The sequence below is a fragment of the Pinus tabuliformis genome, chromosome 1_1 (assembly GCF_031772625.1).
Source record: "Pinus tabuliformis cultivar Carrire ecotype Pingquan chromosome 1_1, CPIR1, whole genome shotgun sequence".
Classification (NCBI taxonomy): domain Eukaryota; kingdom Viridiplantae; phylum Streptophyta; class Pinopsida; order Pinales; family Pinaceae; genus Pinus; species Pinus tabuliformis.
In genome coordinates, this window is record NC_142297.1 from 11,281,568 (window position 1) to 11,295,528 (window position 13,961).

General features: G+C 38.8%; 1 protein-coding gene across 1 annotated transcript; it reads left to right on the forward strand.

Annotated features, from left to right (window-relative positions):
- Positions 1-12,519: 12,519 nt before the first annotated feature.
- LOC149211359 (uncharacterized protein At1g01500-like) lies at positions 12,520-13,305 on the forward strand. The gene has a single exon (XM_089388370.1). The coding sequence runs from the start codon at positions 12,520-12,522 to the stop codon at positions 13,303-13,305; it is 786 nt and encodes a 261-aa protein (XP_089244496.1).
- The last annotated feature ends 656 nt before the right edge of the window (positions 13,306-13,961 follow it).

A 13,961-nucleotide genomic window follows, 5' to 3' on the forward strand; every position in this document is an offset into this window, starting at 1 on the left:
TTTACAAAATGGAATAACTTGAATCCCAAATTTTCCATTCAAATTGACTATCAACAAGCCAAACTAGCATAATAATGCCCAAAGAAAACATTGTTGCATATAAGTGATTTAGTTATGAACATAACTTTTGCAAATTACCCAACTACGGGGATATGAAACTAGTGCAGAACAAAGATTTACAAACTTCAACTGGACAAATAGTCCACCCATTTCTTACCCAATCAGGTAAATGAACCCTCTATTTGAGATTTTTCTTCTTCTGAAGCTGCTCCAGGGATGGTCGCATCTTGCGCCACTTTTTCTTTTGTCACTTCCTCTTCTGGTGCTTGCATATTTTTCTTGCCCTTACCGGGATGAAGTTGTGGATGTTGAAAATAACAACAAGAAAGGCTAAATATAGAAGTGTTAAAAATAGCATTTCGAGATACATTCCAATTTTAGTTAGTCCCTGAACTAAAATTGAGAAGTAAAATTCGAATTTGATCTTAGCAGCTGTTTGAAAAATAATTAATTAATTCATCTTGAGTTAATTAGTTGGAGAAAATCAAACATGAAGTCTATGTGAAGACATGCAACAGTTTCCCCTTTGATTGAGGAAGTTATCCCTTGATTAAGGAGATCAGGATGAGTTGTACTTTGAGTTGTAATTAGTTAGCTCATTTAACTGAGTTAAGTCTAGTTAGATTAGTTCCAACAGTTTGTTGAACTGATTGTGAGTCTGGTTAGTTAATGCATGCATGCATGTAAATACTACACTTCAGATAACTGAATATTCTCTCATAAATAACTCATGCATGTCAGTTCAGTCAGAGACCTAGTTGAGATTAGATCATGGGACAATGTACTATCAGTTGCAAGAATATTCCATTGAGGATATCTCTTGCATGCAAAAGGAATTCATTCCTTGGAGATTGCGCAGTTACTTTTGAGTTTGGTGAGTTGTGTGAGAGGTCAATTCACATAGGTGGCAGCCAGAGGACCTAGGAAAAACTGCACAAGGAAATAGGAGGCTTGGAGGACTGAGGGAAGGCATATGTTGTGTTTATTTAGTCTATGAGCAACATTGAGGGATTGTACTAAGAGCCAGATAGCGTGTGAGCTAAGCTTTGTGTAATCCGAAGATATTTCCACTTGTATCATAATACATATAGCGGGGTTTTTAAGCTGAGGCTTTCCCCAGAGTATTCTTCTGTGTTCATGTGTGATTGATTTCTCATTCTCTATTATATGTGTTCAATTTGATCTTGCTCAAAATCGATTAAGCTTCCGCAAAGTTTGTTGTAGAAGTAGACAAAGTATTTTGCTTTAGTATATTGCATTATCAGGTGATCTATAGTGGGAATTTATACATGGTATCGAAGCAAAAGTGATCAAAGCAAAGAACAATATACAAAGAAGGGAGAAGGGAGAAGTTTGAAGTTCTTGATTATAGAAATAGAATTCATATCACATCTCAAATTTCACCAATGGCGTTCAACGGTTTGAGACTCGAGTATGCCCTTGATGGCAGCTCAAATTATATAGCCTGGAAGGATGGCATGGAAGCGGTATTAGAGGAAAACGGTTTGAAAGACTTCATTGATCAAGAAGTCCCCAAGCCAACAGCTGTTAATGCCCAAGAATTGGCGGAATGGAAGAAATGTGTGGCTAGAGTGAGGAGAATCCTTCTGGAGGGAGTTCGAGACCACATAGTCTCGAGTCTCCATGGGAAGGAGACACCGTTTTCAATGTGGAAAACATTGAAGGATCTATATCAGAACAACAACGATCAGAGGAAGCTGGCGTTGAAAGACAAGCTTCAGAAAATCAAGTGTGAAAAGGGCGACACGATCTCTACATATCTAAACAAGCTCACCACCTGCAGGGATGAGCTTGGAAGTGTAGGGATCACGACAGCTGATGATGACATGGTGAGTCTTGCTCTCCTTGGTCTTCCTAAGAGCTGGCATAACTACCAAGACTCAGTAAATGGAAGAGAAAAACTACCAGATTGGGAACGACTTTGGTCGGATCTGATGCAGGAGGAGATAAGAAGAAGCGCCAGAGATGGATCTTCATCAAAGCAAGATGATGAAGAAAATCTAGCCTTAGCGAGTAAGGCAAGGAAAGGGAAAGGGAAAACGTCCCATTCCAAATCCATTTCTTCCCATGGTGGGAAGAAGATTGACAAATCGAATGTGCGATGCTTTCATTGTCATGAGGTGGGCCATTATGCTACAAATTGTCCACAGAAGAAATCCAAGAAGGGATCAGATGGTGAGGCACTGGCCTCACACTTTGAATTGGATTTCACCCTCATCGCATGTATGGTTTCATCGATGGTGGGGTGTGTTTGGTACCTGGATAGTGGAGCTTCATTCCACATGACTGGCGACAAGAATCTATTCAGTACCTTGGAGGAGAAGGACCTCCAGATGCGCATCGAGATGGGTGATGATGGAAAGTACCGTGTTTTAGGTGAAGGTACAGTTGTGTTTCAGAGGGAGCATGGAGCTCCTCTCGCCTTGACTGATGTAAAGTATGTGCTTGGTCTAAAGAAGAACCTTGTGTCCATCACTAGTTTGGAAGACAAAGGCTATGATGTAGTCTTTAGTAAAGGAAAGGCATTCTTGAGGCATATCGGCACTAGACAGACCAAGAGGATTGGGATTCGAGTAAAGAATCTCTACAAGCTAGAGGTAGACGACTGTGTTGCATTGAGTTCCAAAGAAGAGTTGGTGCAGAGCCAAGATGTTAGCGAGCTATGGCATAGAAGATTGGGCCACTTGCACCATGGGGCCTTGAAGATCATGCAACAGATTTCTACTGGACTTCCCAAGGGAAAACTAGAGCAAATGGATACATGCAAAGGTTGTACCTTGGGTAAGTATGTGAAATCTTCCTTTCAGGATCGAGACAGTAGAGCTGGAGCAATCCTAGAGCGAGTTCATACAGATGTGTGTGGACCATTCTCTACAGCCTCCACCACTAAACAAAGGTACTATGTTATTTTTATTGATGATTTTTCTCGTAGATGTTGGATCTACTTTATGTAGAAGAAGGATCAAACCTTCTCAAGGTTTTGTGAGTTCAAAGCCTTGGCAGAGAAAGAATCTGGAAAGAAAATAAGGGCCTTGTGAAGCGACAATGGTGGAGAGTATGTCTCCCAACAGTTTAAGGACTTCTATGCAGCAAAAGGAATTAAACAGGAGTTGATGGCACCCCATAACCCACAACAGAATGGGGTGGCCGAAAGGAAGAACAGATCGATTGTGGGAGAAACTTGGGCGATGTTGCATGACCAAAGCCTACCACTTCATTTGTGGGCTGAGGCATGCAATACAGCAGTATACTTGCAGAATAGAAGCCCACATCATATACTGGGAATGAAGACACCAATGGAGGCCTTTTCCGGGAAGAGACCAGATGTGAGTCACTTCAGGATCTTTGGATCATCGGTTTATTTCCATGTGACCAAAGATGCCCAGAAGAAGCTAGATCCAACAACTGAGTTGGGGATACTTGTGGGGTACACTGATACACCCCACAACTATCAAGTGTTCTTACCTACTAGTTAGAGGACAATGGTACACAGAGATCTGAAGTTTGACGAGCAGAAATCCATGCGAGTGTCACTTGAGAGGGAGCTCAAGTTGCATGCAGAGGAGGAACTTTTAGTTCCTAAGGAGGAGGAGCCTCAGACTGATTCGGAGCAGCCACATGCAGAGTCTTCCAGAGATGGGCGGAAACACTCAAGGGAAGCTGACAGATTGGTTATGGATGTGAGAGAGAATTTGGGACAGTCATCCTCTCAGCGTAGACAAAGGAGATCACCCAAGCAGTACACTGGTTACATGGCCCTAGTTGGGGAGTGTGTAGAGATCGAACCTTCTTCCTTTGAGGAAACAGTGCAGCAGCCAGTCTGGGTTGGTGTTATGGTGGAGGAGTATGACTCCATCATTTGGAATTGTGTTTGGGATGTTGTCCCAATACCTCAGGACAAGTCAGTGTTGAGTTCCAGATGGCTTTACAACGTAAAGGAGGTAGCTGATGGCAGTGTTGAGAAACATAAGGCAAGGTTTGTTGCCCGTGGTTTCTCACAAGTTGAGGGGATCGACTACGATGAGAATTTTTCTCCTGTAGCAAGGTACTCATCTATCAGACCGATGTTGGCACTATCAGCTCAGATGGGTTGGAAGATCCATCAGATGGATGTGAAGACTGCGTTCCTCAATGGGAAGATTGAGGAAGAGGTGTACATTGAGCAGCCAGAAGGTTTTGAGACCTTCGATCGTGTTACATGTGTGCTGACTCAAGAGGGCTTTGTATGGGCTGAAGCAAGAACCTCGTGCTTGGTACACCAAGATCGAAAGCTATTTCACCGAGTTGGGCTTCACCAAGAATGAAACAGATGCAAAGCTTTACCACATCATGGTATAAGGTAAGCCATTGATCATTATTTTGTATGTTGATGATCTGAATTTTACAGGTGATGATTAGTTGATCAAGTCTTGCAAGGAGGACCTTGCAAGAGAGTTCAAGATGAAAGACATGGGTCTTATGCACTACTTTCTAGGCATGGAAGTGTGGCAGAAGGATGGGGAAGTGTTTGTGTCTCAAGGCAAGTATGCCAATGAGATACTCAGGCGATTCCACATGGATAAGTGCAAGCCCATGCAGACTCCTCTAGCTGGTAACTGGAGGAAGGAGGATGCTACTTCAGGTGAGGTAGTAGCTGCTACTGTTTATCGACAGCTTGTGGGTTCATTGATGTATCTAGTGAACACACGACCAGATTTATGCTTTGCGGTGAACCAGCTGAGTCAAGCTATGGTTCAGCCTACCAAGCTGTTTTGGAAGGCAATGAAGCATGTGCTGAGATACCTCAGAGGCACATCTTAGTATGGATTGTGGTACATATGGATAGAGGGAGTGAAGCTTCAGGGCTTCACAAATGCAGATTGGGCAGGGAGTCCATCAGACCAGAAGAGCACTTCAGGAGGAATTTTCAACCTTGGTTCAGCTACAGTTTCTTGATACAACAGGAAACAGAGGTCAGTTGCACTTAGCTCAGCAGAGGTTGAATACATGGCTGCCAGTCAGGTAGCATGTGAGGCCATTTGGATGCGGAAAATTCTAGTTGGATTGTTTGGTCAGAGGATGGATCCAACTGTGATCTATTGCGATAATCAGAGTTGCATCAAACTCTCTGAGAATCCAGTATTTCATGACAGGTCCAAGCACATCGATATTCGGTATCATCATCTTCGAGACTGTGTGGTGAAGAGGATCATGTTGTTGCTGTATGTTTCGACCAAGGAACAGGATGCAGATATTTTGACTAAGGCATTGTCAAAATGCAAGTTCGATTTCCACAGAGACAGGATTGGGGCGACATATAATCCCTTTCTTGTTGAGAGGGAGTGTTGAAAATAGCAACAATAAATGCTAAATATAGAAGTGCTAAAAATATCATTGCTATAAATAGCATTTCGGGATACATTCCAATTTTAGTTAGTCCTTGAACTAAAATTGAGAATTAAATTCAAATTTGATCTTAGCAGTTGTTTGAAAAATAATTAATTAATTCATCTTGAGTTAATTAGTTGGAGAAAATAAACATGAAGACTATGTGAAGACATGCAACAGTTTCCCCTTTGATTGAGGAAGTTATCCCTTGATTAAGGAGATCATGATGAGTTGTACTTTGAGTTGTAATTAGTTAGCTCAGTTAACTGAGTTAAGTCCAGTTATATTAGTTCCAAAAGTTTGTTGAACTGATTGTGAGTCCAGATAGTTAATTCATGCATGCATGTAACTACTGCACTTCGGATAACTGAATATTCTTTCATAAATAACTCGTGCATGTCAGTTCAGTTAGAGACCCAGTTGAGATCAGATGATGGGATAGTGTACTATCAGTTGCAGGAATATTCCATTGAGGATATCTCTTGCATGCAGAAGGAATTCATTCCTTGGAGATTGCGCAGTTATTTTTTAGTTTGGTGAGTTGTGTGAGAGGTCAATTCACACAGGTGGCAGCCAGAGGACCCAGGAGAAACTGCACAAGGAAATAGGAGGCTTGGAGGATTGAGGGAAGGCATATTTTGTGTCTATTCAATCTATGAGCAACATTGAGGGATTGTACTGAGAGATGGATAGCTTGTGAGCTAAAGCTTTGTGTAATCCAGAGATATTTCCACTTGTATGATAATACAGATAGCAGAGTTTTTAAGTTGAGGCTTTCCCCAGAGTATTCTTCTGTGTTCATGTGTGATTGGTTTCTCATTCTCTGTTATATGTGTTCTATTTGATCTTGCTCAAAATCGATTAAGCTTCCGCAAAGTTTGTTGTAGAAGTAGATCAAGTATTTTGCTTTAGTATATTGCATTATCAAGTGATCTACAGTGAGAATTTCTACAATGGAAAAAATTTCCAACACTTCTTGACCCAATGCCCATTGATATTGCAGTGAGTGAAAAAGTTCTTTTGAGCTTCTCTTGGCTCACATGTCTTTAACCTTGGATGAGATTTTCTCTTTTTGGTCTCAATTCCATTAAACATGAACATCTTCTTGATGATTTATTTCCTTTTATCACACTTATCTACACAATGGTTAGATGAAAGGAAAATGGTGCATGGAAACACATTCCTCTACATGTTATTCAAATCAGCATGTTGTTTTCCATTATGGAAAGCATTTGAATTAACAAGACGATTATACCTCTTTTTGTTGTCCTTTGGATTAAGCTTCTGGCATGAGGAACTTGCATGGCAAGGAGAACTTAACTTTGTTTCTTCTTCAAATTGTTCATCCCCCTTTGGAGATGTTTTTCACTACAAGCCCTCCTTATTCTTGAGGAACCAAGCGGGTGCTAGTTCTGGATGCAAATCCCAACATCTTGCCTCCTTATGTCCTCTCTTATGGCAAAAGGAACACGATACCCAAGAGTTGTTTCTAGAAGACCATTCTTATTTTGCAACATAGCCTAAGCCTGCATATTCAGGCCTCTCCTTTGCCTCAATTGGATTTTTAATGCCTTGATGGTTTACTCCAAGGCCTCCTCCCTTGTAACCCATCTTGGTCAAGAGCTTGGATCCAATGCCTTTACTATGTTTTTCAAAGGTTGCAAATGAATTTACATCAACACTTTCATGTAAAGAAGAAGCATGTAAATGCTTACCATTTGCCTCATCTTTTGATTGACATACAAAGATGTTTTCAAACTCCCTTTTGATTCTGGATGTGTCCTCTTGGACTCTTTGGCTCTCTTCTTTCAGCTCCTCGAATTTGGGTGCTGATAGAACCTCATCCTCCACCTCATGTGGAAAAACGGTACAAACTTGTCCATCTTCCTTCTCCGAGGGACTTTCTACACTAACAGTTATAAAAAAACGTCAATGTTCATGTTCAACAGATCAGACCTACAAAGATCCTCTCTACAAAGGGAGAAAGAAGTCTTCATTCAAAATTGATAAGCCCTTTTCCCTTTATGTCAAAGGGTGAGAGTAGCTTGGTTTGGAGAAAAATGCTTGGAGAGAAGCTTGGTATGTCTACAGATGTGTTTACAGGTATCTATAGGTAGTGGTGACCAAACACCAAAGTGGTTTCCATCAAGTCCAAAGGGGGATATTGTTGGCATTATGACTAATGTGTTGTCCTTGATGAAAACCTACTTGATAAAGATGTCAACATGATGGTTATGCAGATGCTATAGGTGAGATAGATAAAGGAATATCAGTTCAGAGACAGAGGAATGATAAAGGTGAAGTTTGGAAAGTATACGCGGGTCCTATGAATAAAGGTTGCATACATACACAGGTATGGTGAAGAAAAGTCACGTACAATTTCCGCACCATGGTATTGTCAATACCAGGGGTCTTTACCATGGTATTGACCCATAGTAATGAGCGCGACAACGGATATTTGATCTTGTCAAAGAATACCATCAACATTACTAAGGGATTGGCCTAAGGTATTGGCTAAGGCCTAAGCTATATAAGGAGATGGAGATCAAAGTGTTGGGTGTGCAAGTTTTGTGTTTTCTATGAATGATTTGATCTAAAATAGGTGTGCACCAAGGAGCAAGGAAAATACACAGATTTGAAAAATTCTAAAGTATGGTATCATATGTACTTGTTTGATTTGCTTGTTAAAAATATCTAACTATGATAGATTTGTGGTGTTAATGATACTCTGACATGAATATGAGATAGTAAGGGTTGCAAAGTATATTATGTGGTTGCAGTGAAAGCATGACTCAGTGATTTCAGATCTATACGTTGGTTTTCCTCTAAGAGATCGTGTAGATACGTGGATCTTCTTTTGACTAGTGACATATATATTCTACAATATGGACATATCTGTACATAGGTGTTAAGTATGAAAAGCGCGTACATACGCAGAAGTGCTTTATAAGAGTCACGTACATCTACTAAGGTTTTGCAGTATGAGCTGATGATAATGGTTGATCTATTCTATTATGTTTGTTGTTGTCTGTCGATGAAGTCTCTCTTATAATAATTTGTGTTTGACAGTACTGATTGGGCTGAATTGATTATGAATTAGAAGTTGACTAAGTGATGATGCTACTGTGTGATAATCTGTATTTGATTCAGTGATTTATATTGGCTTAAGTATTTGTTTGGGTGATTGATTCAGTGACATAGTGATTCAGATCCAGCTATCAATATTTTGAGATCTGTACACGGGTATTCTTTAGAAGATGTGCGTATATATGTAGGTATGATTAAGAACAGTAGCGTATACAATCTGATGCATTTTTTATCAAGGTTTACAATGGCAACAATTGGTTTTTGTGATGGGTAACAATGTTTGACTTTGTAGATTGATGAGTGGCTATGCATTGGTATGATTTGTTCTGATCCAATTTGATTTAGTTGCATTGGTTACATTAGTAGATTTGATGATCTAGTATTTGAATAGTTGATTTTAAAATTATTAGGAGTGGATCTAGTTTGAAACATTCTAAAAAATGATCCATAAAGAACTCAAGATAACAGTCTTTAGAAAGGGGGTTGTAGCTCCCTTCCAGTACGAGCTGAAAACAAGAGAAGGTTGTAGTCTTTTTCAGGTAGGAGCCCGCGTACTGGTTAAAGTCTGCACCAATACAAGATTGTAAGAAGATTATTTTTAATAAAAGAAGAAGACAAAGATGATAACAACGATGGTTTTCTCCCACATTGGGTTTCCACCTAAAAATCTTGTTGTTCATATGGTTGTGTGTGTTAATGTTTTCTCTGTTTCTTAATTGCTTATACTTACTGTTTAATTGATGAATAATGGAATAATAATGCATTGATTAATGCTACACAGATGATCAGATAAGTTATCTAGATATATGTGGGTTTCTGTAGTAATAGTCATGTACATACGCTAGCTTCCTTTAGAACAGCTGTGTATAATAATCAAAATAAAAAATTGAAATTGAAGTGTGTAAAACACTGATTCACCCGCCGCCCCTATCTACCCCTCCCCGCCAATAAATATAATATTAAAAATAGTATTACTTCCAAATTTAAGAGTTAGAGGGAAAAAAGGTAACTAAGATATTATAAGGAGGTGATCAACCTTGATTTGGAAATTAATTTTGTTTTTTTTTTTTAAGTATCCATAGTTTTAAAGAAGGAAATGATCATTGATAAGATAAGAATTTCATAGTAAAATTAGTTGTTAGTCAAAATTCTATGAAACGAAAGAGTAAGTCACTTTTATGTTGTGGGAGGTTGCGGGGTCAAGCCCAACCTCCACCTTGTTCGTCATGCCAAGATTTTACTTGGTCATTAGGAGGACACGTGGCGGCCTTTGGCTTAACCATGTGCCACCTCCTGATTGGCCCAAACCCAAAACGCGCGAACCAATCAGATGAATCCAACTCAAAAACATATTCTGCTAATATTTCAAGAATGTTCCTTTTGCCACCTAGGTGGTATGACCCAGTCAGCATCCCAGTCAGCCACCTGCAAAATTTTTAACCGTTTGACAAAGTGAACAGATCACGATATCTTGAGCATACGATATCGGTTTTCCGCAAAACGAGTTGCGCCAGAATCAGGACAACGGGATCTACGCGGTCATTCAAGTTACACATCATTTTGACAACTTTGGTTTTTGGGCAAATTTTGAGGTCCTGATTAGTATGTTTCTATATGATGAAGAAACAATGGGACAATCTCAGGGAGGTTCTGGTATACTTCATTCATTTGTTCTTTGGCCCTCTAGTTTTGACGTTGATTGGTTACAGTCTGATGATATTCATATCCTACTTAGAAGTGATATTGGATTATGATGGTTATGAGTTGCTCCTGTTGTTTTAACTTTATTAATTGATGAGTTGGATGTGATCAAACTTGATAGTGAATAGTTGGCACAAGTTCGGGGGAGCATTTGTTATATTTCTAGAAGTGCATTGTTGGAATTATGATTTCTTGAGAAATCTTTGTTACATAATGATGATTATGATTGATGATGTTGCTGATGACACATTTGTTGTTGAAGTTTTGGGTGATGACTATATGTTGCTTAAGACTTTGATTATGTTATGGTGCTTTATGATGATGTCTTTGGTTATCCTATATGTTCGCGATACATGATGATGATGTAGGATCCTATATGGTATATGATGGTTGTTAAAGAATCTCATGGTCTTACTAACTCACTATTGAGGTCTTTGATTCTAGTCATAAATGTCATATCTGTCTCTTGATGAAAAGGTCATGTAAATACCCATGATGTAATCATTGTAATATTTAGTCATGTTTGGACTATTGGGGTCAAGTCAATTATGTATGTAATCCCATTATTTTGGGCATTTGATGTAATGTTGAGTCAAATATGTAACCCCACTGTGTTGGGTGATTGATGTAAGCATGAGTCCTTGGTGATAGGAAATTTCATATTTACCCCTCCCCGCCAATAAATATAATATTAAAAATAGTATTACTTCCAAATTTAAGGAGAAATTTCGTTGCGATAAAGAGTTAGAGGGAAAAAAGGTAACTAAGATATTATAAGGAGGTGACCAACCTTGATTTGGAAATTAATTTTGTTTTGTTTTTTTTCAAGTATCCATAGTTTTAAAGAAGGAAATGAGCATTGTTAAGATAAGAATTTCATAGTAAAATTAGTTGTTAGTCAAAATTCTATGAGACGAAAGAATAAATCACTTTTATGATCCTAAAAAAATTGAATATAAAAAACATCTTTACTTAAATTGTTCGTCTTATATTCACATTCAATCTATTTTTTACATTTCCAACAATCTTAACATTTTAAATTAATAACATTATGAGAATACTTGTTTCCATTTATGATAAACAATTTCAATTACCCAGTATTCAACTTTAAAATTATCTCTGCTGCACCCCTCCATTGTGAGAGTCTACCTTTTCTCAATCTAATCCTCCCATGGAATCGAATATTGGGCGGGACCCAGCTATTTGTCTTTTGACAGTCGAGAAAGGGGCCGTGAGAAGATTAGTTCAACGGGGATACATTTGCAGAGGTGAGGCCAGGCTGAGCATTCTGTCCTTGTGACAGGCATTGGCATTTGTGTCCTTATGGCAAGAGACTTTCATAGTAATTGCAATATAAAATATTAAATATTTGGATGGTGAAATATGTCATATTCATTTTAAATCAATAATTAATTTAAAATTAAAAATAACTTTATTTTGAATAAAAAATTATAATTCGTAAGGGAGCCCTAGAATAAAAATTAACCCGTGAATGGTTGGTTGTTGAGAGTGAGTGAGGAGCAGCCCTTCAATACCTTGAAAATTAGAAAACAATTAAGTGAAGCCCATAAGGATCTTTCAACAAACTATATAATACATTTTTTGGTGCGACTTGTTAAAGAACCAGATTTTCATGTAAGCCCGCAAATCAATGTATGGTGTTCGACTCCATCCACGGCAATTAAAAAATAAATCGTAACATCATGAAAAAGTGGAAAATGTAATATATAAAAGATTAGGCCAACAGATATTTTCATTTACCGCTTGCGAAACAGCTTACCACCATTCAAAACAAGATTCCTCTGAATACAGTCATTTCTCTCTTATCCCTTTGACATGGCTGCCATCCTGGGGTCCTCATTCCACCACTGGAATCCCCAAAATAATGGAAATGACACGCTGGAATGCTACGTACTGACCAGGTCTATTTAAAGCTTATTAGGCACAGGGAGGGAGGTTAAAAGGTTCAGAGGAATGTTCATTTAAAAGATCAATTTAAGGGCCACAAGATCATTCGTTTTTTAAGGACGAGTTCGGAGCAATTCGGAGCCTCGGACTACTTGAAGCTCAGAGCTTACACTTCAGTTCTGTTTCTCAGATCTTAAGTTCGAACCTGACGGGTCACAAGATCATTCGCTTTTAAGGACGAGTTCAGAACAATTCGGAACCTCGGATTACTTGAAGCTCAGAGCTTACATTCCAGTTCTGTTTCTCAGATCTCGAGTTCGAACCTGACGGGTTGACTTAAAGATTATCAAAGCTGTGAGATAATTGTGTGTCGAAATGTGCCAAATAGAATCCCGGTCGCTCCCAGACAAACCAGTCCACGCTAAACCAGGGAAACAATGGCTCGACATGAAAGTATTCTGCTTGAGATTAAATGCTTCCGGATTCATTAGCAAAAGTATAAAGATTCCCGAGACTTTAACCCTGCATTTCTTACCCCGCAGCAATCTGACGGTTCTGGAGATCAAAGGGCGCCGAGTCCATCCGTTTTCAAGCGCATTTCTCACGCTCCAACGGAATCCAAATGGGGGGAACTCCGAAGGCGAAATTGCATACATGGGCTCTGACAGTATCAGGACGAGTGACAATCTCTGTTTTGAAGTGTACCTGAGAGATAACCCTCTCATCTTTGGGAGGCTGGAGAAAATTCAGGAAATAAGCGAAGAAGTCATGCCCAAATCGACATGGACCGTGGAGTGCAGCAGCCGACTGGAGTATTCGTCAAAATGGTGTTTTGATGCCATGTCCATCCCGACTGTGAGCGTACATGTGGAGGGTCAGATCTGGGGTATCCCTGTAATTGTAACTCAGACTCTGCAACTACTTCCTAGAAGGAAACGCGCTCGCCAGTCCACTTTGGATGTTATTCCGGAGGCAAACGAGACTGCAGAAAGCTGCTCCAATTTGAGCGATTATACGGAGCTGGAAGATGATTATTATGATTGCAGTTTCGCTGAATTGAACAGTGATTCCGACTGCACCTGCGACAGCGACTGTGATTGTGATTGGGTGGAAATAGAGGAGCAGGAGGATTCGTGGATCGAGTCAGGGTGGGATTCCTAGTGTGAACACTTAGCAGGGAACTTCCAGGAGACTTGGAAAACGAGTTTTATGGTGTTGTACATAATTAATTTTGCCCGCCATATCCAGACACGGTATGTAATCTTTGTATAATTTTTAAAAAATAATCTCAGGTTCATCCTTCCTCTCTTTTAATCTTGGCATGAGTTGCTTGGTAGCTATAAATACATATATGCACACAACCAGTAACCGGGTCTTGCAAACTCTTATTCGAAGCTTAATGTATGCTACATTATTCTCCTCCCTTCACTCTATGGAAGAAAATCTATGGTTGTGTTATGTTATTACTATCCGTATAATGGAACTTTTAATAAATAAACGATGGTCGGATTAAGTAAATTAAAGTAATAGCAGAAATGCTCTATACTTTTTACTTAATATGAAAAAAACAAAATAATAATGTTAAAATTTCAAAATGGATGTATAATTTTCATATGCAAATAGAAGATTTTAAAATGAAGATTTTAAACCTATTCATTTTATATGTGGTATAAAATAAAGTGAAAATATTTTTAAATATATAAATAAATTATGTATATATAATTTGAGTAATTAAATTAAAATATTTATATAAATTAAATGATTAGTAACTATCTATATGTATTAATATTTATTATATTTGATAAATATTAATATAT